At 47.3% G+C, this 26,298-nt stretch overlaps 1 protein-coding gene across 3 annotated transcripts in view; it reads right to left on the reverse strand.

Annotated features, from left to right (window-relative positions):
* Positions 1-922: 922 nt before the first annotated feature.
* Positions 923-26,298, reverse strand: part of CACNB3 (calcium voltage-gated channel auxiliary subunit beta 3) — a 544,884-nt gene continuing 519,508 nt past the window's right edge. For all 3 annotated transcript variants that reach the window (XM_069653855.1, XM_069653854.1, XM_069653853.1), the window contains exons 10-13: positions 16,352-16,503; positions 14,462-14,557; positions 10,923-11,081; positions 923-9,904 (exon numbers count right to left, since the gene is read on the reverse strand). In XM_069653855.1, coding sequence (XP_069509956.1) covers positions 9,587-9,904; positions 10,923-11,081; positions 14,462-14,557; positions 16,352-16,503 — 725 coding nt within the window. In that variant the 3' untranslated portion in view covers positions 923-9,586. The remainder of the gene's footprint in view (positions 9,905-10,922; positions 11,082-14,461; positions 14,558-16,351; positions 16,504-26,298) is intronic.

Here is a 26,298-nt window from a genome sequence, read left to right on the forward strand (position 1 = left end):
TTTGCATTGCAGAATGCAAAAGGGAGGAGGATGCACCTTTGCACCTGCCTTTTGCACTGTGCAGTGCAAAATGAGTAACCGCTGGCAGGCAGCGTCAACAATGATTTTCGACTAACCTGCCTACTTTTTGAGCTGTAACAAGCAAGCGTCTTACATAGGCAATCACTGATTTTACACCAGCATGAAAATCTCATGTTGCGTAAAACCAACTCGTTTTTAAAGGCGGAGGGTTAAAAGGGAGGTAGAAACGTAACTTCTGCTCCGCCCGGCCCTCCTCCTTCTGCATCGGAGTGTGAACGGAGACGTTAAGACACGTGTAACACGCTCCGCGCACTATGAGCCCCTTTGAGTTATTACAAGGGATTCTTCAGTGTGTGCGCCATATGTGCAGTGCAGTCCATACACCCCACAGGTTGCACAGGACTCTGAGCTGGCTGGCCATCCAGTGTGGGGAGCAGCAGAAGGCTGAGGTGTGGTTTGAGAGAAAGCCACGAGAGGGGCTGTGGTATGGGAGACAGGACCTGATCAAGTTTTCGTCATATTTAGGCGGCAAGTTATAAAAAGATGACGCTGCAGTTCCTTATCTACTTGCCTTCTGAGGCCTGCACATACGAGTTCTAGTTCTTGATATATTGAGGTGGGGGGGGGGGGGTGCAGGGAAGCATATACATTGAACTTATTGTTGCAAGCCGAATTGCATTGCCTCTTTTACGGGCTGTGGAATCATTTTGGTAACAGCTACTAGTCAGCTTGCCCACACAGTATCAGAAGAGAAGTCTCTGAAGTGCAAGGGAGCCATTTTGCACTCATCTGCACTCTGGGCGCTCCAGAGGCGCTGCTGAGATTCCAAGGGGGCATTTCAGAGACGGCATAAACAAAGTTTTGAAGCAAATTGCAAGCACAAAATAATCATAACACCAGCTTTCATACAACAAAAGTCCTTTAAATGTAAAAAAAAAAAATGAAGTTAATGTATTACTCAGTAATGGTACAATTGAAAACATACATCATAGATTTTTTTTTAATTGGAACCTTTTAGCTAAAGTGATGTCGCACCACAAAGCAGAGGAGAAGAGCCACCCACGTTCTACTAGTAGTGTGTGGACTGTAAGCAACAGTGTAGACTAGTCATCACTTTACATTGAGCAGAAAAGCCCTAACGAACCAGTTTCTCATCTTGACAATCCATCGCCCCAGCCCTTTCCTGTGTAGAATGGCGGTAGTGTGTTCATAACTTGTTCACAGCATTAAACCCTAGGTTGTCGTTCACATCTTTCAAAAGTGAAGGCGAAGATGCGCCCTCTCTGCTTTGGAGTAGCCCCGTGAGCAAGCAGGTGTCATTTAGGGGTAGGCGCACCCCTGATGGTTTCCAGGTGTACGGCATCCCCGGCTCATTGGTGCAACCACCAGTTCCACCTGATCTTTGATTCGTGTCACCCTAACTCTGATCTTTGACAATGAGGCGCCCGGTTAGGATTCAAAGCAAAACTGATGGCATGTCAATGGATGCATGAACTCATGTGTGCGTGCGTGTGCCTTTGTGTTTGTGCCTGTGTCCCACTGCGTGGGATGCGTGGTGTTAAGGAAGGAGGGCTTATATTAATTTCATTTAGTGTTCAGTTGTTCCCCGGAACAGATCTGCACACCTGGATTGAAATGTATCAAGGAACGCAGGGATCTTCCCAGAGTTTATAAGTGTTTGTAATCGTTCTTCTGCCTGCCTAGGAACCTTGTGTGTCGCTGATCCGGCAATAATGAGGAAAGGGGGCGATGGCACCAAGTGGTCTGCGATCTGTGGGGGCCGATGTCACTTTTGAGAACACCACTTCCATAAGGTGCACGGTTCGCTTGTGCATAAGAGTTCAAGAGGTCAAGCCCCAGGCCCTCCCTGAAGATTAGGATGTGCAGGTGGCCTAAATCTCCAACAGGACCCATGTTGCTGGTCAGTTCTGTTTCTGCTATGCAATGAGCGGAAAAGTGAGCACATAACTGCAATTAAGTGGGGTCATTTATGGAGCATGCCACTGTGCAATCGGGGAGGGGTGTTGGGGAATAATATAGCATGCCAGTGTGCAATGATGGGGAGATGGCGCATGGTTCTACACTATGGAGAAAGGGCTAACAGAGCACACCACTCTGCAATATAAATGTAGGTGAAGGAGCATGCCACTGAGCAACTTAGGGGTTAATGAAGACTTGCCACCTTGTGCAGTGATGGTAATGGGTTAAATCATTGTGTCACAGTGGAAGGAGGTTCATGGAGCATGCCACTGCGTGACAGTGTAAGGGTCATCTCTTTGTGTCATGGTGTGTCTGGGAGCATGCCAATGTGCAAGAAAGTGGTAGACGGAGCAGCCTACTGCATCATGGCAGGTAGATCCACGCATCCCAATGTGCTTGGTTGGGGTGATGGAAAATTCCACTGGATCATTCAATTGGGATTTCATTTGATTTGGGCGCCTACTGCATGACATGTCTGGGTTTTTAAGTGTTTAAGTTAGCGCTTCATGGATGGTAACTACTACAGTCTCCCCACTTGTCACCAACTTCTTTTTAAAAATCACATTTTATGTGTGTTGTGCCGTTGGCAAGGCCAGTGGGGCACTCCACTGTGACATGGCAGGGGTTGTGGAACATTTGTTGTGCAAGGGTGGGCGTAGTCGAGACTCCCCCTGTAACATGGGTAATGGATCATTCCATTGTGCGAATATGGCGGATCCAGGGAGCGAGATTTGATTGTGCTGTTGTGAAGTTTAGAGTGTTCCACTGCACCAAGGTTTGGGGGAAGTGACATTTGCCACAATTGTTTGTTGTGTTTTTAGTGCAAGTTCTTAAGCGCTGCTGGGTCTTGCTCCATCCTTTTTTGGGAGCTGCAGGCATTGTGCTAAGGTGGCAGCGGCTGGAGGTTAAAGGTTCATGGAATCACTGGTTATTTTAAATTCTGCCCGCCTGGGTTTTGTAATATTACACTACCCTCTGGTAGGGGAAGGCACTGCAATCGAATGTGCCATGATTAGGGGGCCTGAAGCGGGCATGGTTCAGTGCAGTACCATTCTGACTTGCTGGGGTGTGCATTTTCCGTCTGTGTATTGATGAATGGTCAAACACCTGGGTAGATTGAAGGATGGTAGAGCAGGTACGGCAGTGGGGGCCCTTCTGGCAGTGCACTAGTGTCCCTGAGCTCGGCCCCTCATGGGGTAGTTATGTGACGCTTTGAGATCCCCCTGTTAAGGGGCTCTGAGTCCTACACGTTCCCCAGATCCCATTGGAGAGACAGTGAGGCCATTCACAATGGCGGTCACAATCCGTCTTGTTAAGTTCTGCTGTTGGAATTTCATGTCCAGCTTCCCCAGCATAGCCTGGGCACTCACAGCCCCCTGGTTTCTTGTGAGATTTGATCTAAGTCTTGACTTTTCATTTCTATGTGCTCAGACCTAAGCTGCCCCGGACTCTGCTTAGACACCCCTTCTGCTGGCCTGGACTCTGCTCCGGTGCCACTTTGTGTTTTTGCTCATGGAATCCCCACATATTACCCACTTTTGCCGAATTGCTTTATGTGGAATTGTTGCACCACTTTTCTTTTAGTGCAAAATGAGGATGGTAAGTTGCGGTAAGGTACATAGCAGGGGGAGTGTGGGGAGTCTCCCCCTGGATTTTGCAGTTTAAAAAAGGGGTCAATGTTGTTTAAAAAAAAGATTCGGCAAAAGTTTAGGTCAATAAAAAAAAGTCGCAAACATTCTTAGATCCAATCCCGAGCAGGAAGACTTCTACTGCACTAGTCTGTCTACAGCAGGGTCTGGCAACCTTTGGCTCTGCAGCAACACTAGCCAACATAGCCAAAGATGATGGATAAAGGCGGCTGTAGTCCAAAACATCTGAAGAGCCACAGGTTGTAGACCTCCAGCCCTAAGGAGTCTGCTGTCTGCCTTGGTGTATGCCCTTCTCCAGCAGATTGCGCTAGCCTCTTTGGAATGCTGATGTTCTTCTGATGCCCATAGAGGGGGTGGACTGTCCTCGCGGAGGTCCACTTCTGTTGCAGTGGCCTAATTCTACCCCTGACCCCACCACTGCTCCGAGGGTCTCGGTACATATGCACAGGTTCAACTGAGAACTGGAAGAAGTCAAGACCAGGGATTGCTTTCCTTACAGCTACATCCAAAGACCAACGATTGCTTTCCTCAAAGCTACATTCAAATACCAAGGATTGCTGTCCTCACAGCTACATCCAAAGACCAACAATTGCTTTCGTCACAGCTACATCCAAAGACCAAGGATTGCTTTCCTCACAGCTACAACCAAAGACCAAGGATTGCTTTCCTCACAGCTACAACCAAAGACCAAGGATAGCTTTCCTCACAGCTACAACCAAAGACCAAGGATTGCTTTCCTCACAGCTACATCCAAAGACCAAGGATTGCTTTCCTCACAGCTACATCCAAAGACCAAGAATTGCTTTCCTCACAGCTACATCCAAAGACCAAGGATTGCTTTCCTCACAGCTACAACCAAAGACCAAAGGATTGCTTTCCTCACAGCTACATCCAAAGACCAGGGATTGCTTTCCTCACAGCTACATCCAAAAAACAGGGATTGCTTTCCTCACAGCTGCATCCATAGGCCAAGGATTGCTTTCTTCACAGCTTCATCCAAAGACCAAGGATTGTTTTCCTCACAGCTACATCCAAAGACCAGGGATTGTTTTCCTGACAGTTGCATCCAAAGGCCAAGGATTGCTTTCCTCACAGCTAAATCCAAAGACCAAGGATTGCTTTCCTCACAGCTACATCCATCGGCTCTCTGGAGTCAGGAAACCTGTGGTTATGCCCACACACCTTCCTGGACAAGAGTTGTAGCTTGTAGCTTAAGGCTCATATGCACAGGGCAGCTAAGCACATGCCTTGCACCACCATACCATTGCATCAAGGCCCCTGTCAATTGCCCCCTGCAATCCACCCATAGGCCCCAGGACAAGGGAGTTATGCTGAACCAGCACTGCACATCTCTAATCCCAAAACACCTCAACAAAGTCTGGTTTGTCTTTTTTCTGGAATGCCTCTAATTGTCTGTCCACCAAATTGGCAGCGTCTCTGTAGACTTCCATTGCTCTGTCACCCACCGTTCCCTGCTGGGATGGTGCTGGCTCTTCCACCGAGATGTCTGCGGCTTGATCCTGTGTGTGGTGAGTGTAATCGGGACTCTCCTCTTTCTCTTCCTCATTCTACTTAGGCCCGCTCCCCGTTGTCACCTGATTTTTGCAGGGGGCTGGGGGTGCTCTTCTGTCAGCTGACGGAACACTAGTGCCGACTCATGGTCTGCTGAACGGAGTAGCAACTGATTTGCATGACGAACCCATACTTGTCCCTTGCACATATGCTCTGTATAGGATTTTGGTACCTGTGGTGCCGCGTCTTGGAGTCAATTTGTATAGCCCCACGCAAGTGAGCATGCTCACCCAGTCCCAAATGCTGTCCAGCTGCATCCTCGCCTCTATACTACCTGTGCTCGATTACTCAGTTGGTGTCTGTGCATAGGATGCGTTTTCAAAATACAAGATGGAGCACACTTGTGTGATTTTAAAAGTCCTACAGTTCCAACTTGCCTCCACCTAACTCTTCAGTCACTTTCAGGGCTTAATTGTATTTGACGACACTATGCAATTTTACTCCAGTCTCCTCTGGTTGTTCTTCCTTTTAAATACTGTGTAGGTTGCCTACTGTGCTTTCTGCTCATTCGTAATGCTTTCAATTACAGGTTGTACCACTGTCCAACTCAATGGTACTCACTGTGTTGATCTCTGAAGGATAGAAAGCTAAGTTCAGCCTGATGGAATTCGATCCTGTAGGTCAGCTACAGATCCCCACACCTAGTGCTCTACTCAATGATGCTGTTGAAAATTGTGTTTTGCATGTGACTATCAGTCTTGGCAACAAATAAACAGCAATGTGGGAGAGCAGGGGTCGTCACACAACTATAGTAGTTCCTGTCACAGTCGAAGAGATGGCCAGAGCCTCATCCTTTTTCAGTTTGCAGCCATCTGGACCAGAAACAACTTTGTAGTTATGGGTGACACAGACATTCTGATGGTTATTCTCCGTGTTAGCAAGTAGATCCCATGCAGCCTGCAGCCCTTATTGCAATACTGCAATGCGACTGAGCCACCACACAGAAGCCCGCTCACTCTCATGAAGAGGATTCGCAGCTGGACTTTGTGCAGTTGTACTAATTGATTTCTGGATATCCACCGACCTTACCATACTTTAGCTCCACAGAGCCCTGGCCAATTCTGTGGTCTACTCCAGCTTGCAGAGTGCCCTTGGGGTAAACCTAGGCGGTGTCTTGGTCTGTGGTGGTCAGATCCTCTACATATGTGCGAGCTTTGAGGCGGCCTCCTGTCGCATAATGGTGGATGCTAGACAAACAAGACCTTTTGGTTCTCTGATGCTAGAAGCTTCTTGTTTGCACCTGAGCTTTCTGTACTATCAATGCCCTGACAATCAACTGGGACATGGCATCCACAATGCAGTGCCGATCCGGCGAACAGCAGTGAATTTGGCAATCCAGTCTCTAAGAAGTAAAGCACATTGCTCCAGTGGCTGTAAAGGTGCCCTTTCTGGGTTTGGAACGAATTTGGTAGTAGGGTCTTGTAGTAAATTACTAAGGTGACGTTTATGCCGACACAGTAAACCCCAACAGATTTCTGGGACTGCGTGTGTGATTTTGTGCATAGTTGTCATCTGCCTGTGTTTAGGAAAACAAAAATTAATTGGCTGCGTGGTAACATGTGGCGTTAGATGAGACAACCCTCCAAGTTCATAAGGGGAAGTGTTATGCACCACCGCTACACGTGTCTTGGGATCATAATGTACCAGCAGTGGTGGCGTCTGGAGCATATCTTTACCAGCATGAAATATGTTCTGATGTTCAGTAGACTGGTGGTAAACATGTGACGACAACTTGCAAATACTTTAAGATTTGCTGTTACTAATAATCCTCCATCTTCTGGAAAGTGACTTATATCTGCTGCTGGCCCTTCTCGGATTTCCCATCATTGGGTAGATGTGCTGCCTGCCAATATTGTATCCATGATGCAATACTATATTTGGAGCACAGACAGTACTTCAAATTCCATTCAGTGATATCGGCCTAGTTCCGGTCGCTTGTTGATATATAGTGGCCAACTCTCAGCAAGCACCTCCATTGACAAGGGTACTTGCTCCCTGTCAGCCTTTGAAATTGTCTTTCCGTCTACCAGTGATGCTAACAGGCCAATCCTCAACTGATTGGGGAGGGCCATTTGACAATCTTCACCAAATATGAGCTCCCCAATTTATTATAACTGGTATATTGGCGATGCTCACCTTTTTCCTGGACAGAACTCATTTGGCCTTGCAATGTTTTATCTTGGAACCAGCCTTCATCTCCAGCTGCACTTACACTGCCTTAGCTTTTGCCCAGTTTCTGGTCCCACACCGCTGCCAGGTTCCCGAGGTTTCTACTGTTCGCCATTAAAGACACACTAATATTCCCAATGTCTGGATCCAGTTTTTTCCATAGAGTGGTGGATCGATAATTTTCGATCACAAAAGATCTACCATGACACTCTTTCCTTTGATCTTTGCAATCCCAAAGGGCTTGAGCATCAGGCCATCGCAGCACTTTGGATGGACATTGTTCAGTAAAAGCTGTCTTTTTCAGAAGGGACTTTTTCACTTCTGCCAGTGCCATGGCCGAAGCTGCAAACTAAGTGTCAGTTTACATAAAGATGTGCATTGCAACCTTCAACGTGCATGTCCCGATTCTGGTCCCCAGCATGAAGCAAGATATGTGCACCACCCATCCGATGTGATACCCGGCTCTATTAGTTCCCCCGAATAGCTATCAAGTGTCTCAATACAACACGTATAAGCTCTGACAGAAGCAGACTCTCCTAGTTGGGCTTGTGGTTTCTAGCAACTGCTCGAAAGGTGATCTCGTTTGGAACATCTGTATGCCAGACTTCAGGATAGTGCTCAGAAGCTAACACAGCGCACCACATACAGGCAACATTATACTACGCTATCACTTTCTTAGGCTATTTCCAACTACATGGCCCCTTGAACATGGTATATCACCTTCTCTGTTGTCTATCTAGATAAGGCCTTTTTTATAAGAGCAAATACTTGTGTATCTTTCCCCTGTACAGGCGTCAATTATCCCTCAATGCTTGCTGCAAATGTGCACCAAAATTGCAGGGGCGTTATAGCCGCCTGAGTTCAGTTAATTGTGGCACAGCTCTCTGTGTGCTTGCCCAAGTGATGCCAATCTTGATTATACCAATCTCCAAATTTTTTGCTCGAAATAAATTGCAACCAGGTAATTATTTGATTGTTCTGTAGATATGGCTTCACCTGCACTAGCACGCCTGTCATTATCCCAGAAGGCTTTGCGTGGCACCACTATGAGCAACAATGGATGCTTCCTGTGCTTTTATTGGTCTGTTCTGTCTCTGTAGGCCGTCACGGCCCGAACATCTTTGGCACATCTCAGTTAGCCTGTGGAATCTGTGGTCTGCGCTGGGTGTTTACACTCTGGGCACTATGGGCCCTGTGAACTGCTGAGCCCTGTCTGACTTAATGCTTGTGTCACTCTCCCGCAGGCTTCTCCAAGCTTTGGGCTATACCTTTCTATCTCAGGGATCTTCTTTCACCACCTGCGTGCTACAATCACCACTCAGGTTTTGTTGGCATCTGGACAGATTTGTGCGTTTCTTCCCTCACAACTTCATTAATATACTCCCAGTCAAACTGGCTTGGCGGGATGAGATTGGTGTCATCAAGGGGATCATGCACAATAATGCTGCCCTGTCCTGCCTTCCAACTTGCGGCCAGATGAACCACCATCTCCTACACTTTCCAGAGCCCAGACATTTTCCCCTGCTATCCTATGCCTCTCCTTTCCAGGTCCTAATCAATCAATGTGCTGATATGCCTCACCTGTACCAAGATGTGCTCTTACAATTGCAATACTGTACCGTGCATGCCTATGTCCTCTCCTGCATTGTGCTACTTAAGCCTGCACACATTTGAGTTTCCCCAGTCTGCAGCGCCTCAGCCTGTGAGCTGTTCTGCTTCAGCCTGAGCCCTGTGTTACAGAAAAAGAGCAGCAGTGACAGTGAACCTGAGCGCCTAGCCGGTTACCTCACTCCTGTAGTTGCCTATAGGTACTGGCCCGTTTGTCACTCTGTAAGGAGTCTGGAGAGTCTGTCTGGTCACAGGCAGCTGTCCTCAGGCTGTAGCCTGTTTCTTGTCTTGTAATGGTTTAGGGGGGTTCCGAATATCAGTAGCTGCCCTGTGCTGTGGATTGTTCCAGGCTCAGGTCAATATGCTTAGGGGGTGCAAGGGTGTCGGGATATCAATAACTGCCCCCGGGCCATGGCCTTGTCCTTGCTCTGCATCAGGGTATGGGGGGTTGTGTTATCAGTAGCTTTCCCTAGGACAAGGCCTTTTCCTCGCTCTGGGCCAGAATGTAGGGGGCCGGAATATCACTTGCATTCCCTGTTCCATGGCCTGTCCCTTGCTGTAGGGTGTGGGGGATTTGGGGTGGGTTGTCAGTAGCTGTCCCTGGGCCATGGTCGATTGCGTTGCCAGTTCCTCTCATTGTGATCCTGTTCAGAGCCCCGCTCTAGCAGCCGGTCCTGGGAATCATGCCCATTGGTGCCGTGTAGCCCGCTGTCATGATGCCGGTGTGGTTGGTACAGATCGGGGTATGCATCAGAGTACTCCTCCTCAAGGTGGCGGGAACTGCGTTGTGATGAACCAGCCGTCCAGGTCTTCCGGGAACTCTCACTGGCCTCATCCGACTGCATAAGACTGTCCCGCTCAAGGGGAGAGTGCTCCCCTGCTCGGTCACCCATCATTTGCTGGGTCTGTAGGAAAACAAGAACAAGATCATAATTTTAGACATTGCCAAGAGCTAATGGGCCTGTTGCGAGAAGTACCAGTGTCTCAGAGAGTGCTGCTTAACGGTCAGTAGTGTTATGAGAGTCACTGGTGAGCAGTGTGAGGTACATGCACTGATGGAGAAGTGTGAGAAGCTGGCCCTGGCGGTCAAGTGACAAATGCGTCCTGGGGCATTCTAAGGAGCTTGAATTGGTGGACAGTCTGCACACCTGTTACTGATGCGCATTGTGGAAGTGAGGTTACACTGATGGACCGAAAGATGCTGGCACCGATGAGCAGAGTTGGAAATCACAATGGCGGACAGTAAGAGAAGATGACAGGCATGGACTGTTTCGTGAGGTGGCACTGGTGGGCCGTTGGGTGGTCTCACACTGGTGGACAGCATTAGGATCTGCTGCAGGGTTGCAGAGTGAGAATCTGGCAGTGGTTTTTAGTGTAAGGATCTGCACAAGTGGGGAGTGTGAGCATCTGTCAATGCATAGGCAGTGTAAGTAGCAGCAGGTAGTGTGCAGTGTAAGGGCCTGCCACTGGAGGGCAAGGCAAGGAGCCCGCCAGGGATTTTGCACTGTGGGCAGCATGAGGTTCCGAAAATTTTCAAGTTTCAGAAGCTGGTTATAGTGGGCTGCGGAAGACCTTCACCGCCTCCCCTCCCCGAGTGCTCTCAATAATCAGTTTTCACCAGTACCATGGCCACACCCTAAACATGCACAAGAGCAGATTTAAATAGCAGTGTTGCACACCAAAAATCACTCTCTGTTTATGTGTTACATGGTGTCTACGCTTGTATCCAAGTACAACTCATTCTGCCCAGGGTTCGGAGGAGGTTAGACACACATCACTTCTTGTAGCAAATACTATTCTGAGGACTGTAACTGTTTAGACAGAGAAATGGGTAGAATTGAAGTAATGCTGTCTAGGGGGAGGTTGGCGATGGTCGAGAATTTTAGCATGATAGAGTAATTTGCCAAAAACCAGGACAGATACCTGCAATCCAGGAATAGCAGAGGGGGGTGTCATAAGACTTTGCTCTACGTTCGCGTGCACTGGATGGTGTGTTGCCCGCCAGTAAACCTCCATGTACTCGGCCAGGTGCTCACAAGCGTCTTCTAGCTGGTTTTCGTCCAGAATAACATCAAACATCTCCTGCAGGAATGTGAAGCGAACAAGCAGACTATAAGAGGCTGTCAAGAGGTTCAGTGACGGTTGGTGATGAAGAAAGTCAGCCCATAAGAACATGTTCAAGGGAGAAAAATTAAACAAGAAAAAAGCAAAGCGGAAATCAAACAAGAAAAGGACAAACTGACAACACTAACAAGAGGAGGAAGAAGTGGCAACCAACCATCAGCAAGAATGAAGATGGCGGTACCATGAAAGACAAAGAGGACACACAGGAAACTAGCTACAAAGTGAGGACCGATCTAGTGGTTGAAACTGATGGAAAAATAAAAAAAGCCAGAAAAAAGTATATTCTTATCAACGTGTTTATCAGGGAGTGTCTACACATTGGGGCCAAAGTAAAAAAAAAAAAAAACTGGTCGGTTCTAAACTAAACTAAAATTGTCAGGACAGTTTCTCTGCAGGAAGTGGACAGTGCTCCAGAGCAAGCCAAAAACAGAATGTGTTCGCTGGGGGGAGTAATGAATGTTCAAAGAAAAGGTTCTCCCAGTTCTCACTATGTCCAAGGCAATGTCTCTCCTGGCAGATTAACTCAATTGCCGGTATTCTTAGGATCTACGTGATTTTACTGAACCGAAAAGTTCGACTCCCAAAAGTCTGTTTTTTTCTTCCTCAATTTTCTGCAAATATTTGTATTTTATTGAATATATATGTTGGGGGAGATCCCCGACAGCCCCCCCCACCCTACCCCTATACATTTTTTATTCACTTTACCCCCCCACATATATGTATGCAGGAAATTGGGGATTGAACTTTTAGGAGTAAGTAATTTTGTACAACAGCATATACTTATAGTCTAGAATCTAGGGGGGAGGGGTTCTGCATACTTCTTCTCTGGTCTTCTCAGAGTCTCTTCTCCTTGGTCCTAAGTCCACATTTAAGAACTTCCCGTACACTGGTTTTATTGTCAACTGAGGGCAGCAGAGTCTCTCTCCACGTTGTTCTCAGTTGGTGTTTAAGGGGGTTCTGCACCCTTCTTTTATGGTTTTCTCAGTCTTCTGTGGTCACTCCCTACTTGGTTCCCAGTCTCTTGTTTAACAGGTTCCTGCACCCTTCTTCTGACATTCATGAGGGCTGGGCGGTGAAGGGGGCGGCTACTCCAGAAACCCTGTACCAGATTGGAGCCTCTTGGCAGACTGTAGTTGGGGTCATGAGTGGCGAGCCACAGGAAGACTGGAGGCTGACAAAGTGCTGACAGGGTTCTAATTATGCCACTCGCTACTCGATTACTCCGAGGGCCCTGGTTATCCAGTCATCGCTCCAATCCCTCTGTCACTCTTGGGCTCTTGCCTAAAATCGTGTTCTACTGAATCCTGGCCTGGACGGTCCTCTTTCTCTTCATGCTGAGATCCTCTTGGTGCTCCCCATGAGCGAGTTCCTCCAACCCTTCTAGGTATTTCCCTTGGTCTCTTAGGCTACTGTTCCCTACCACTGCCTCCTTCTAGGAAAGGTCTCCAATTCTCCACTTCTTTCAACAACTTGCCTATGATTTCCTTATCTATTTTCACGCATTCTCTTTTCATACCTACCTCTCTTGGTCTTTCTCCTTCTCAACCCTTTGGGTTCCTCCCCATCTCAGCCATGTGGGTATTTCTCCTTCACTGTGTCTTTCTCCTTCTCTGTTTCTTTCCCCTTCTCAGCCCTCTGGGCCTTACGCTTCACAGCCTTCTGGGTCTTAACTCTCCCGGCCTACTGGGTCTTTCTTCTCCCAGCCCACTGAGCCTTTCTCCCACAGGCATCTGGGTCACTTCTCTCAACCTTCTGGACCTTTCTCTCCCCATGACCCTCAGTCTTTCTTTTCCCATCCCTCTGAGTCCTTTAACTCCCCAGCTCCAAGGCCAATCTTACCCCAGCCTTTCTGGCCTCTCCTCAAACCTCCTATCTCCAGCTACTGGGGCTCTCCTTCAATCTCCAGAATACTGTTCTTACTCCATCTCCTGCTGTGTACTCAGCTCCTTCTCCAGTCCCTTCCGTTTACGTATCCAGCCGGTACCCTTCTTCCTAACCCCCCCAATCTTCTTCCACAGGGCCATGCCTTTTATATGGCCTTGGCCCACCTTCCAACCTCACTCTAGTATAAGGTAAGTCACTCGTGTGTCCTTAGATAGTTAGGATGGGGATTGGCTTACAGGCCCGCCCCTGTGATGTGGGACTTGGTGTTGGCTCAACCATATCTTTGGCTGGCACTGCCCTTGGGGTGAATTCCCATGGACTAATAGTTATTAGCTCATGAGTGTGGAGCCTTTGGCAAGGGAATGATAGATTGCTCAAGTAGTTCTATACCCTGGTTCATGTCTCGCTACTTCTTCTGTGATTTTATATCCGATTGCTTTACCTGCACAAGGTAGCTGGAGAGATCCGGTACGACTGGCCTCATAGGATCAGCGCTCTCATTTTCCCATAATAGTCAGGAGCATCTACGGAGGCAGTGTGACAAGCCCCTGCCTCCCGTATGTGGTATGGTGCCACAAGATAGAGGATCCTCCCCATGCCACGCCCGAGCCGAGAATGACTTGGCTCGTGCCAGCTCCCAAAGTGGCCCCACTATCCACCAGCAAGTCATGGAAGGGCCCTTCGTTAAATGACACAGAAGAAACATGCAACCAAAAGAAGTTCAAAGAGGGAACCAACAAACAAGGAAAGGAGGAAGGAAGTGCCAGCCAACAAGATGACCACACAAATGTAGAGCAAACCAATATATTATAAAAGAGTTCATAAGGTAGCAACCACAAGAGGCCAAATGGAAAGATGGCAAACTGGGGCCCAGTAAACAGAATTAGGATAAAAAAGCAGCTAACAAAAACAAGACAAAAGGGAATACAAAAAGAATGCAGCAGAGAGTGAGCCAAGCAACTGGATGAGGCCCAATGGCAACCAACAAGCAACAAGACTACAAAAGCAAAGCAGCCACTAGAAGAAGCTGACATAGAAGAAGTTGACATAGAAAAAAGAGGTAACAAGAAACAGGCAAAGAAGGATCCAGGCAACAATAAGAGAGCACAGAGATAGCCAGACAACAAGAAGACATGGGACAAACAACAAGTAAACGGACGAAGAGAGAAATAACTAATAAGAGGACAAAGAAGTTCTAAACCATCAAAAAATGAAGACGAGAATAACTAGCCGACAGGCAGACAAGTAGTGCTCAACCCAAAGGAACAGAAAAAGACGGAAACATGTTTACCATAACAGTGCAACTAGGATAGCAGCTGATAAGACGAAGTGACAGAAGAGACAGGACATTGAGAAGGGATTGTGTGCTGAAGGACCCAATCACACTTCAGAAGGACACAGAGTGTTGCAAGGATTAAGACGCGGACCGCAAGCAGGGGCTACACGTCACTCACCGGCGGGCATTGTACTAGCTTGTCTGCTGCCATCATCTGGACATTTAGGTGTTTCACCTGGGACTTCCCACGGGACTTAATGAGTCGCTGCAACACCTGCAAGAGAAGCCCTCTGTGACTAGATTTGAAAACAAAGCAGTGGGAGCCAGAATGGTAGGAATCAGGGTGCATGTCCCACTGGTGCAGAATGTATCTAGGTGAAGGATGTACTTTCCGTGCTCTGTCGCCCACACTTTCCGATTCCAAAGGTCTGGTGACAGGATATTCGAGATAAGGACACCTCATACAGGTGCAGGCTGCCTGCCAAATGACTATGATCCACACCAGATGGACATTGACACTTGGTCTGTCATGATATCCAAAAAATCCCCCTGCAGAAGCTTCCGCAATGAGGTTAATGACCAAAGCATCTAAGCAGATTGCTGGGACCAAGGCAGCATTCCCTAGCTTCTGCAGTCCACTCTGAGACATACTGAAATCCAAAATTGGAGTCTTGGATACAGATTCACTGTTCTCAACATTTTTACCAGGCCCAGAAAGATGGTCATTGCTACTCAGTGCAAGATCCGTGCACCTGATTAAGAGAATACTTATTAAGTGTTGCAGGGAATGAAGGGCCCCAGGAAACTAAATCCATACCTGACCAGGCACTCTATGGCCCTTCTGAGGTGTGTACTACCTATTGTGTGGATTTATAACTGGCAGAAGGTGTAGCCCCAAGATGTCTCCTACTGTGTCCCCAGCTCCTTCTCCAGCTGCTTCTGTTCATCTATCCAGCAGCTCCAAATGCCCACTTCTTCCTAGCCTCCCACCTTCTTCCACAGGCCCTGCCTTTTATATGGCTTGGGCCCGCCTTCCAACCTCGCTCTGGTGTAAGGTAAGTCAGGTGTGTTGGCTGGGGATTGGCTTACAGGCTCCGCCCCGGTGGTTGACTTACAGTTCTGATGTGGGTCGTTCCAAAATATTCCCAAAATGTGTCCCCAAAATTGTACGTTTGGCACCAAAACAAGCTAAACTCACCCTAAAATATACCCGTTTTGTCCACAGCTGCTGTACACTTGACACTGAAACAATGATTTGTAGAAAAATGTACAGCATCATCTTCTAGACAAACGTGCTGTTCCTCTGGTGGGTGTCCATCTGAAATGCTGTTGGATAGGACGGAGCAGCATGGTGACTGAACTCTAGGAGTGACCTCACACTGCGGGCTGGTGCATGCAGCATGCTCAGTTTATCCCACATAGAGGTTGATGACAACATATTTAGACTATGTGCAAAGAAACTGTGTGTCGGTTTAAAGTACCCGATGCAGGGGCCAGACTCTAACCACTGAGCTGGGTTGCCTTTTCCAGTCTACATCTGCCTGCAAAGGGTGCTTGTGCCCATAGACCATGCCCAAAGCAGGGGGCAGCCTCTATCAATGCCACCCACAGTGTTGGTGCTTGCTCATGTCACATGCACAGTGGGCCAGTGCCTATTCGTGTCTTAGTCCTACACAGGGCAATGGGCCTAGCTATGCTTTAACAGCACACACATCTTGCTGTGTATGCTCAGGGCAGGGAGTTTGCCAGCTTACCCCCAATACAGGGCACGTGCTTCAGTTCTGCACACGTGACTTATACCAGTCTACACCCGAGAGTAGCTATGTCCCTGACTATGTTCTACACAAGGAGTCTTTCTCTGCGGGGTGTGAAGAGGGGTTGTGTACCTGTTTAATAGCCAGTGGTCAGACTCTGCAGATTGTGTATACAGATTGGTTTGATCTGCTTAGGCCCCATACAGGGGGGGGCAGGCTCTGTAGGCCTTAACTGGGGGAGCCTTTGTCTGTTTAGGCCTCTCCCCTGGGCCGTTTCATAATCATCACAGCAGGGAGCGTGCTGATGGACTCACCTTTGGAGAGGACACCTTGACATAGACAATGATGGGCGCCAGGGAGGTCTTGGCCAGTTGCATGGGGTGGTTGATTGTGTCGGCATCCAGGATGACCAGTTGCAAGGATTTAGCCAGTTCGAAGATTCGCTCAATCTCGCTTTGCACTTCAGCTATAGAGCGGGAAGAAAACATCATATCACGGTGGAGGCATGTGCAGGACTAGCCACAGACAGCAGAGCCCAGCAGGCACCATTTAGCACAGCAAAGCCACGCGTGGAGTAACCATGGCAAAGCAGAGCAGAGGGTTGCCAACTGCCATGTTGGGCCATGGGTGTGTTAGCTTTATTAACCTCGAAAATCAACCTGCTATTCCTTGATATAGATCTTTCTCCGAAAGTCCCAATATTGGTGCTTTGTCTCATTTTTCTGCACTGCGTCAGGATTTAAGGTGAGTTAACTGTTTGTGGTGGTATACGGGAAATGTCTGCACTTCCTCTGGGTGGCAGTTAGCCTGGGTGCCACAATATGATACAAATGTACTCAAGAACAGAGTCAGAACACAGACACTGAAGTCAAATATTCTGAAAGACTCAAGCCAAGTAACATCCACCAGCCCAAACAGACTTTTCAGGTAGTTTGCTAAGCAACTTTTCCAACAGTTGTGGGATAACTGAAGACTGCCTTTACAGGCACCCCCACCTCACTCTCCCCAGATGGGGCATGGGTGCAGACTCCACAGGTCTAAGTTATATTGACAGCACTGGGGTTCTGGCCTCAGGGCATGTGCTGTGACTACAAATAAATACTGGAATACCAGGCATCAGGTGGAGGCAGGTGGGTGAGATGGAGATAATTGTAGCTCTCGGCCTTGGTCCTTAGGGTGGGATCAGCCGCACCTCGGCATTGCTCTTGGGGGGCCTTCTGAACACAGAGGTTAGATCCTGTCCAATGAACATCCAAGCCTATGGAACAGTCCGCTTTTCCTATAGCTGTGCTACTAGGAGTTTGAGTAATCCCTCCTACTAAATGACAAGGAAGCATGTGCTTATTAATCTATGTATTAAATCTGTGCCCTTTCCCCTTGGTGATTTCGCCATAGTGCATAGTCTTGGGAGTGGCTCTCTATGCCTTCATGGTCACAATTCTCATGACTACGTTCCTGCGGTGACCTTGGGGATCTTTCAAAGTTTCATCACGGCTCTTATGCTGAGGGACCCTTCATGTCTAATGCCTGCATTCATCTTTGCGTGCTACTTCAGCTATCAACTTCTGCATCACAGCTGAGGTGTTTGGAGAACCAAATCGAATAGCTGGATCCTGTGCCCCCACCCCCTGATCAGGCTTGCCTCGGGGATATTTTAGGATTTTCTCTGATTCCTCTAGGGCCAGCTAAGGAAATGTTTAGAAGGCTCCTCAGCCTAAACTTGCAGTGAAATGTCCCATTGTCTGGGGCTCAGCAAGCATTTCCCTCAGTAGCCCAGCACCACCCATTAAGAACATAGAACATAGTGACTCACCACACCCCATCATCTTTTCATGGACACATAGCCAAGCCTATGGCAGGCAGCTCGGAGACGTGGGGGCGGGGTGGGGGTAATTTCCCAATGTGTGGATCACCAGCTCACATAACTCAGCTTCGGCATTGCCTCCAGCCCATTCACCTCCTGACATTTTCAGAGCCTTGAGCAGACCCAGTGCGGTCTCCTCATTGGAGTCCTGGGGTCTTGGGTTCCCCACCCACAGTAGCTCAGTAAGAATCCCCGGCTCCCACTAGTGTATTAGTGGAGGTGGCAAACAGAAAGGAAATAACCCGGGAAAGAGATGCTCTATATGTGCTGCTCCCCCTCAACCCCAGGCAGGCATCTCATGCTCGGATGCACTGCTCCGTGTTTGCCCACAGGTGGGACATATTCCCTGCCAGCTGTTTCATGCCTAGTGGCACCGTCTACTTCGGTCAGCTATCGCTGCACACAATGTCTCCAATTTGGACCATCTCCAACCCTTGAGTGAGGGTTACAATTTCTGGGTAGGAGGCGTCTCTTTTTGGGAGGATGGACGTAGATCCAAGGTGAGAGTATAGCAACAACCAAGACATTTATTTATTTATTTGCATTTTTAAAGCGCTCACACAGCCCGCGGGCATCGAGGCGCTGTTACAGGAATTGTTTTTTTTTTGTTGCGTAATTTTTTTTTGTTTTAGTTGCGTATTTATAACGCGCCTAAATACCCAGAGGTTTCTAAGCGCGGACCCGGGGATCAAACCTGTGTTGCTTCGTGTCGTCTTGCTTCCAAGGTGAACACGTTGCCGCTAAGCTATCCTCCCGGGACATAACAGAACTATGATAAACCTTTCCTCCTACCAACTGCTGCCAGCTGAAGAAAAAACACCTGGGCAAAGGACTAAGCTGAGTACCAACAAGGAAAGAGAACACTTTCCAAGCCAGAACAGAACCATCAAAATAATTTTTTCTGTAACTACAAAAGGGTAATTCGAAAATAATTATATAACCAAACAGGACGATGCAACAGGTCTGAGACCACCATCACCATTCTGGCCATCAGACGATTATAGAACCAAAGGTTGGAACATATGAATAAGTGGTGATGGAAGCCCCTGGCAAAGCAGACAAATATCACAGAACTCATAAATTGAGTCTATCAAAATAAGGGAATCAAGCAATAACATACACCTCATCGTAACAATAAAACCAGCAGATAAAAGCAGAGGGATTTGTATCCTGGATGATAATTCACAAGGCAGAATTGGAATCGCATCTAATGGACCATATACATTATGGGACTTTTGTACGTCCTTCACCAGCATCAGTATGTGATCTTTCTGAACCTGTTTCAAAGGGGACACTTCAATTGGGCTGGTTGAGCATCAAAGAATATCTGTTCCTGAGAAGCCCAAATCCATAACACTGGTGATGATCACATTGACGAAAAGTCTGACTAACCCACCAGGCAGACCATTTGTGTCGGGCCGTTGCGAGTCAAGCAGTCACTCACATACTCAGGAATTCTATAGTGTCCTGGATACTTATTTCTTGTCCCCGTTTTTTCTGGCTGGTGAAGGGTTCACTAGGTTTTTGTGTTGGTCTTCTTTGGCTCTGCTACCAGCTAAAACTGCCCTCGTACCTTTGGGCATTCGACAGTGGTCAGGCATCAGACACAATGTGAACATTTGGGCCCCTCTTGACTTTGCATTGGACTTTGCGATCACCTCCCATAGTCTCACATTTCCAGCTTAGATCTGACACCTTATCTGGTCCCTCTCTACTAGCATTTGGAGGAACTCCTGTCCAATTCCTGATATCCTCTCAGTACTTCTTCTCCTCCTGGTCTTCACCTCACTCCACTGGTTGCCCATCTACCTCCTCTTGTCTCTCCCTCATCCCACACCTTCATTTTCTTTTTTGATAGTTCCCTTCCTCCTCTCTGTTTTGGTGTTCCTCCTCCCAGCCTTAATGCTTCCTCTAGATGTTCCTCTTGTGATTCCCCTTCTTCCCCTATCTCTCTGCTCCTATGCCTTTTCTCCTTCCTCTCTCATATGCATTTCTCTTCTGTCTCTTCTTTTTCCTCAGTCTCTCGCTCTCTCTGTGCTCCATCCCCCTCCTCTCTTGGTAGGTGTTTATCTTCTGCCTCCTCTCCATCCTAGATCTTTATGTATTTACCCTTCGCGTCCTCTCTTAAGGTGCTCTTCCTCCACTTCTCCATCCTCCCCCCCCTTAAATGTCTCTCAGGCACCCCCTCTCATTCCTCCATTAATAGATGTCACTCCACCTCCTTATTTCCTTTATCCAATTGAGGTCTTGCCGCCTCTCCACTTTCTCTGCCCTCGCAGCTTGGACCTATCCCATCTCAATCTGCCTACATCCCTGTGTTCCCCAGCAGTCTCCTCTCTCCCACACTCTCCTCTTGGCTGGCTCTCCTTTTATACTCTAACCAGGATGGTAATTGGGCTGGTGAGCACTGGCAGCTGTGCAACAATCCGGAGCAGACCTCGTGATTAGTGGGGACCTCAGTAAACTAGAACTTCCCCATGTGAGTGCAATTGTGCTTCAGACTGCACTGTGGTGTGATCTCCAAGGGGATGTCAAGTCTGTCTGCCATCTTGGAGTCAGGTGTTTTTCTCCTACAGCCATTCAACTCCTGGACAGCACTGCTGGGCATGCTTCTGCATTCCTCTGTGCGTAGTATATCTTACCACATTGGAATGACTCAAAATCCCCTATCTAGGTGCAGGGCTGACTCGCTGTGCATCATGCAAGCCTTGCATACCTCTCTTCCGCCGTCATCTGCTGTTTGCTGATGTTGACATGCGACTTGTGGAGTCCAGTGGCCCTAGGCTTGTGAGTGGCATTTTGTATGCTCTGCAGGTTTTGCGTCTCTGCCTGTATGATATATTTCATGGACCACAGTGGCGTCTCAGCGAATTATGGGGTACATGATATAAGAGGCTAGGAATGAGAGGGACACTCTGGGGAATAACCTCTGTACTGCCTCTGGGGCTAACAATGGTGGCCAGCTCCAGTCACCAAATCCCAGGGTCCCCCAATCACCATCCCCCTATCTCTCAAATGTTACCTTGTCATAGGACATATATGACTTTTAAAAATTATGTGTGCAAAAGATAATGAATAGTATATTAAAGATATGACAGATATCATTAGGTGTAGTCGAGTTTTGGCTTTGGAATTCAATGAGGAGATATAATTACCATCAACATTAGATCTGTTCTCCTTCTATACAAATCTTCCACGAAAGAAGTCAATTGAGCTAATTACCCACATGTTGAACACACAAGAAGCTGCAACAGCCTTTTGCAATATTACGGCTTTGATCTGAAAGTTTTGTTGAAATAAAACATAAAATATTCTTATGCCTATGTTGAAATTGGGAACATTACCTCATGCATCACTCTAAGCTTTCCTCAATACTCATTCTTCTTGATCTTTCTGTGGCGTTCGACACAGTTGATACACTCTTCTTATTTCTTTTTCTCCACTCTGGGTATTTCTGGGTCTGTTCTTGAAGGGTTCCGATCCTATCTTTCGCAGCGCTCTTATTCTGTATCTTGGGCTGGACATAACTCCACTTCCTCTTCTTTACAGTGTACTTAGTCCTCTTCTCTTTTCTCTCTACACTGCCCCTCTCTCTGCTCTCATTTCGTCGTTTAATCTTTCTTGTCTATACGCAGATGATACTCAAATCTTTTTTGCTCTCTTCTTTTGACTCCAACGTTCACACCAATGCATCAAACTGTCTTTCTGTTATCTTAGACTGGATTTCTTAACACTTTCTCCACCTCAATCCTTCTAAGAATGAGGTTCTGTTCTTTGCGGCCTCAACTTTTTCTCCTATTCCTTCTCCCCCGTCTCTCCCTTTCCCCCTTCTTCTCTGCCCTTTTCCTCTTCTGCGTGCAATTTGGGTGTTATCTTTGATCCTTCGCTTTCCTTCTCACTGCCCATTCCTTTCGCTATGCTCTTTACAACATTCTCTGTATCCACCCTTATCTTTCATTTCATGCTACTAAACTTCTCTCGGTTTCTTTTCTCATTTCAACTCATATCGACCACTGCTGGTCTCTTCTTCTTGGTCTTCCTGCTTCACATCTTCTTCCTCTTTGCTCTCTCTATAATTCTTTGTTTCGTCTCCCATTTCTCTTTATCCTCTCGTTCTCCCATTACATCCGCTCTACTGTCCGTTTCATTGCTTTCCTTTGAATCACGCCTTCTTTACCACTTCTTTTAAGATGTATTCATGGTCTTGCTTTTCCATACCTCTCTTCGATGGTGTCGTTCTACTCTCCTTCTCTGACTCTCCGTTCTCAAAATCAGTTCCTTTTCACTGTTCTCAAACCCCCATGGGCTTCTCCTCACTTCCACTTTTTTGTTCTCCTAGCCCACAACATTGGAATTCTCTTCCCCTTTCTATCTGCTCTTCTTCGTCTCTTCATATCTTTCTATCTTATCTTAAGGCACATCGTCTGTCTTTTCTTTCTACCTAATGATATACTGTCCCCCCCCCCCTGTTTTTAAATGTTTTTGCATTACAATTATTGTACCATTCTTTTTTTGATGTACTGTAATAGTGCTTTTGGCAAAAAGAGCTTTATAAATTCAATAAATGAAATGAAATATCCAGGATATATCCAACCCTACCTTCAACAAGCAAGTCAGAGATAAAAATATCAGCATAAAGCACTCCTTCTATGACAATGAGAGCTAAGAGAGAGGAGTGACTAGTCTGAGTAACTAACTACCCACTGAGAAAAGAATCAAAACAATTAGTCAAGGACCTGGCACATTTATGAATGCAGAAGGCCAGCACCTATCAAACTCAATATTCTCATTCCAAAAAGGTCCTAGCCTCAGACAGCACAGTGACAGCATAACATTCTTCAAAAAAGAACAGAGTGGAACAGAGGTGTGTTGGAGAAAATGGCACGTTTGCACCTTTAATAGGACATTTCAGCTGTTGCCAGTGTGTAGTGTGTTCCCACATACCTTCATTGCTAAGACTAACATCGAAAAACATAATAAAAACGTCACCAACTACAACACCAAATGTCTGGTATACGTGATCAGGAGTATGTGTGATCTTATTTTCAAAAGGTTAAAAGGAGGCAAACAAAATGTTAGACCAGATTCTCTTTTCTCTGGGAGACCAACCCACAGGCAGGTAAAAGGATTGGTCAGGATACAACACACATACACACAAAGAGATTGTCCACACAATCTGCTCTGCAGTTCCGCATCTTTAGTGTAGCTACACACACAAATTGGTTACACTAGGGTGGGGTGTGAACCTGTGTAACACTGGCGCTAGGTTGGTTGCACATTTGTACATGGTAATCTTTACAATGTATGCCCTTAGGGCTGCCACGGGTCTCTCACGCAGAGACCACAGCTCAGGACTCAGGAGGCAGGTCCACTGGCTTCCAATTAAGCAGAGAATCATCTTCAAGACCTTAGCCCTTACCCACAAGTGCCTCCATCATCTTACCCCCCCTTACCTGGCTCAGAGGATCACCAAACCTCTCTCCTCCAGGCCAGCCAGAACGTCCTACACAAACCTGATCACCCTCCCAAAAACTCACAAAACGCATGCCGGTGGAAGTAGCTTCCCTACTCAGACTGCGTACAACTGGAATGCCCTACCACCACACATCAGGAGCATTGACTCTCATGCAGGCTCTTTGTCTGAATATGTTGTTTTAACCTGTTTTGACTACCGCAGCTCCTGTAACTATGCAACCTTTGTCACTCGTATGTTGTATAAACTTTACCATGTTTAAGAATCTTCCATGGGCGACATTCATGTAACCCAGAATCAAGCCTTCCTAAGCTCATCTTTAACGCCTTGATGCCCAAGGGCTGCAGAGCGCTCTACAAATCTAAATAAATAAATAAAAATTGCCAGAAACATCTTGTTGTTTTATAGCATGGTGAATTTATTTGTACAGTTCAGCAACACATGTTTCGACCCGTTAGGAGTCTTTTCAAGGCTGTAGTGGGCATACATATTATGCAGCATTGTGAATGATGTGTTGATAACAACCAGTTTGGTGCGAACCAAAGCAAGTGATTTGTGAGGACACCAATGTTAAGAGTGTCAAGTTGGGTGGTTTGGTGACATGTGAAGAGTCGTACATCATTGTGGTACAGATAGCAATTTTCATTAGGAGCATGGCATGCATAGTGATTGAATTTCACCAAGATACGTTTATGACCGTTGCAAGTGACCGGATCTACAGAAAGTATAAGTAAAATATTCAAGGCCATTATACTATATTTGGTTTTTTGGTGACATAGTTTTATACAACGTTAATGAAAGCGCGTGAATTAATTCATATCAATGACCGAGTGCACCAAGGAGTGTGGAAAAAGGGCATAGAGGGAAGAGAGAGCTTGGTTAGAAATTGTTCATAAGTGAATCGGTCCATGTGAAGTCATGGAAGTTGCGTCATGTCAGGGTTAATGTCCTAACTGTGTGGTCAATGCGAGACAGCGTGGTGCGTGTTGGGGTCGGGCTCCTGTGTAGGGCCTCTTGTTAAGTAACAACTTGTGGTGTAAGCATGTAGCGTATGTTGTTACGTGCGGTTGGTAGCACTGTGATTGACAAAATGAGAGAGGAGGCCCCTTAATGACAGACTCAACAATCGGGTACTGAGCTGTTCCGTGTGCGCATGACGTAGGGCAATGGGGTGGCATGGTAGGGCAGGCTTACACTGTGTTGGGTAGTGAATATTGTTAGAGTGAGCATTGGGGGGTGTGCTCAAAGACCTGATATCGATGGTCATGGGTCAGAAGGTGTGGGTGATTGGATGTTTAGGAGGTGCTGGTGGGCAAGCCTGTGCTGCTCAGAAGGCGGTATGAATGCTGTGACATTTGGCAGAATCCAGGGTTGCAGGGGAGGGTGTCATAATGAGGGCTGGCAGGTAGGTGGATTGTGTGTTCAATAATGTGTTGAAAATGGCAGCTGGCATAGGTGAAGTTGTAAGGCTAATTGAGCATGCTAGGTATCCAGTCTGATGGATGTGTAAGGAGATGTAGTGCCCTGCGTGCTGTTAGCTTTCATACAGCCAGCATAACCAGTCACTACCTAAGTGCAGGCTGACCCTGTTGTGACGTCCTCTGAGGACTGGGTATGTCAGGGGGATTGTAAATGCACAAGAGCGCACAAGAGCATGTGTGGGCATTAAGAGGGCGCAGGAAGGGGTAATGTCAGATCGGCTGAGCAAGTTGTCAAACAAAACAGGGCGTGGTGCCTCACTGTGTATTTAGAATCCGTTTTGCATGGTGGCAAGATTGAGTGTGCTAACCGGGGGGTCTCAAGGACACGGCTCTTGATGGCCAATTAGTTGGAAGGTGGAAGCGGGGATGGGTGACAAAGCGTGGATGTTTGTGGGGATAGGATCTCTTATGATGTCGCTGGTGTCAGCCATTTTGTTTCCGACATCGGAGCGCAAATTACTTTGGATGTTATGTGTCAGCTAGCAAAATATGTGTCCGGTCTGGGCATGTCCCATTCCCTGCAACGGGTGGTGGTTAGCAGAGGGTGCTGAGATGGGCGTTTGTCCGTAAGAATGGACAGAGTGTGGCGCCAGGTCTGGCTGTATGTGCGCTATGTGGGGTAGGGCTAAGTGAGGGGCTGAGCCACTTAACTTTTGGGCCAGGGGCCTCTGCCTTAAGATGAGCGGTCAAAGTGATCTTTCGATGCATCTTTTGGTGTAAATTAAGTAGCCAAGTAGGGTTCTCCTTACTGGATGTTGACAGGCACCAATCTAAATGGTTGGTGTGGTTGTCTGTCAGGGGTTGATGGGTTGATCTAACGTTCTTGTGTTACGGCATGAATCAATAGGTAGCGAGTGGCGTGAAAATGCAAGTTACCTGGTATTTATGTGATTTTTCCGCTATCCCTACCTGTGCCAAAAGTACTGTGTGAACAGTGAACTGGAACTCCAGAATTGGGGAGTCGGGCAAGCTGTTTCTCTTGAAAAACTTTATCAGAATTGAGATTATAAAACAGACTCTTGTTGTGCCATGAAACAGTTAGAGTCCATTAGAAGATGGAAACATAGGGTCTAAATAAGTGATTGGGCTTGACACAGGGTAATTTTAGCATGCAACAGTGATGGGTAGTGAATAGTCCAAAAGATGCACCCTGTTGGTAGTGGGTGATTGTATTCTATTTCAAGCAGTGCCCATGTCGGGGCTGTGTGCACGGTTGGACCTGGTGGTCACGCAGTGCCCCAAGGGCCTAGGATGGCTATGTGAGGTGTGAGGTGGTTGTGCCTGGTGAGGGGGAGTTTAATGATTGACTGGCATCAGCGGAATTGGTAAAATGTGTCACCACCAGGTGGCCAGTAGTTGCTAGCGTGGTCCATGTGAATGGACAGAGATGGGCAGAGGTGTATAAACCTGTAAGTGGTCTAGACCTATAGGTGGGGAGTTCCC

Source organism: Ambystoma mexicanum, chromosome 3q (genome assembly GCF_040938575.1).
Source record: "Ambystoma mexicanum isolate Mex_15411 chromosome 3q, UKY_AmexF1_1, whole genome shotgun sequence".
NCBI classification, from domain to species: Eukaryota; Metazoa; Chordata; class Amphibia; order Caudata; family Ambystomatidae; genus Ambystoma; species Ambystoma mexicanum.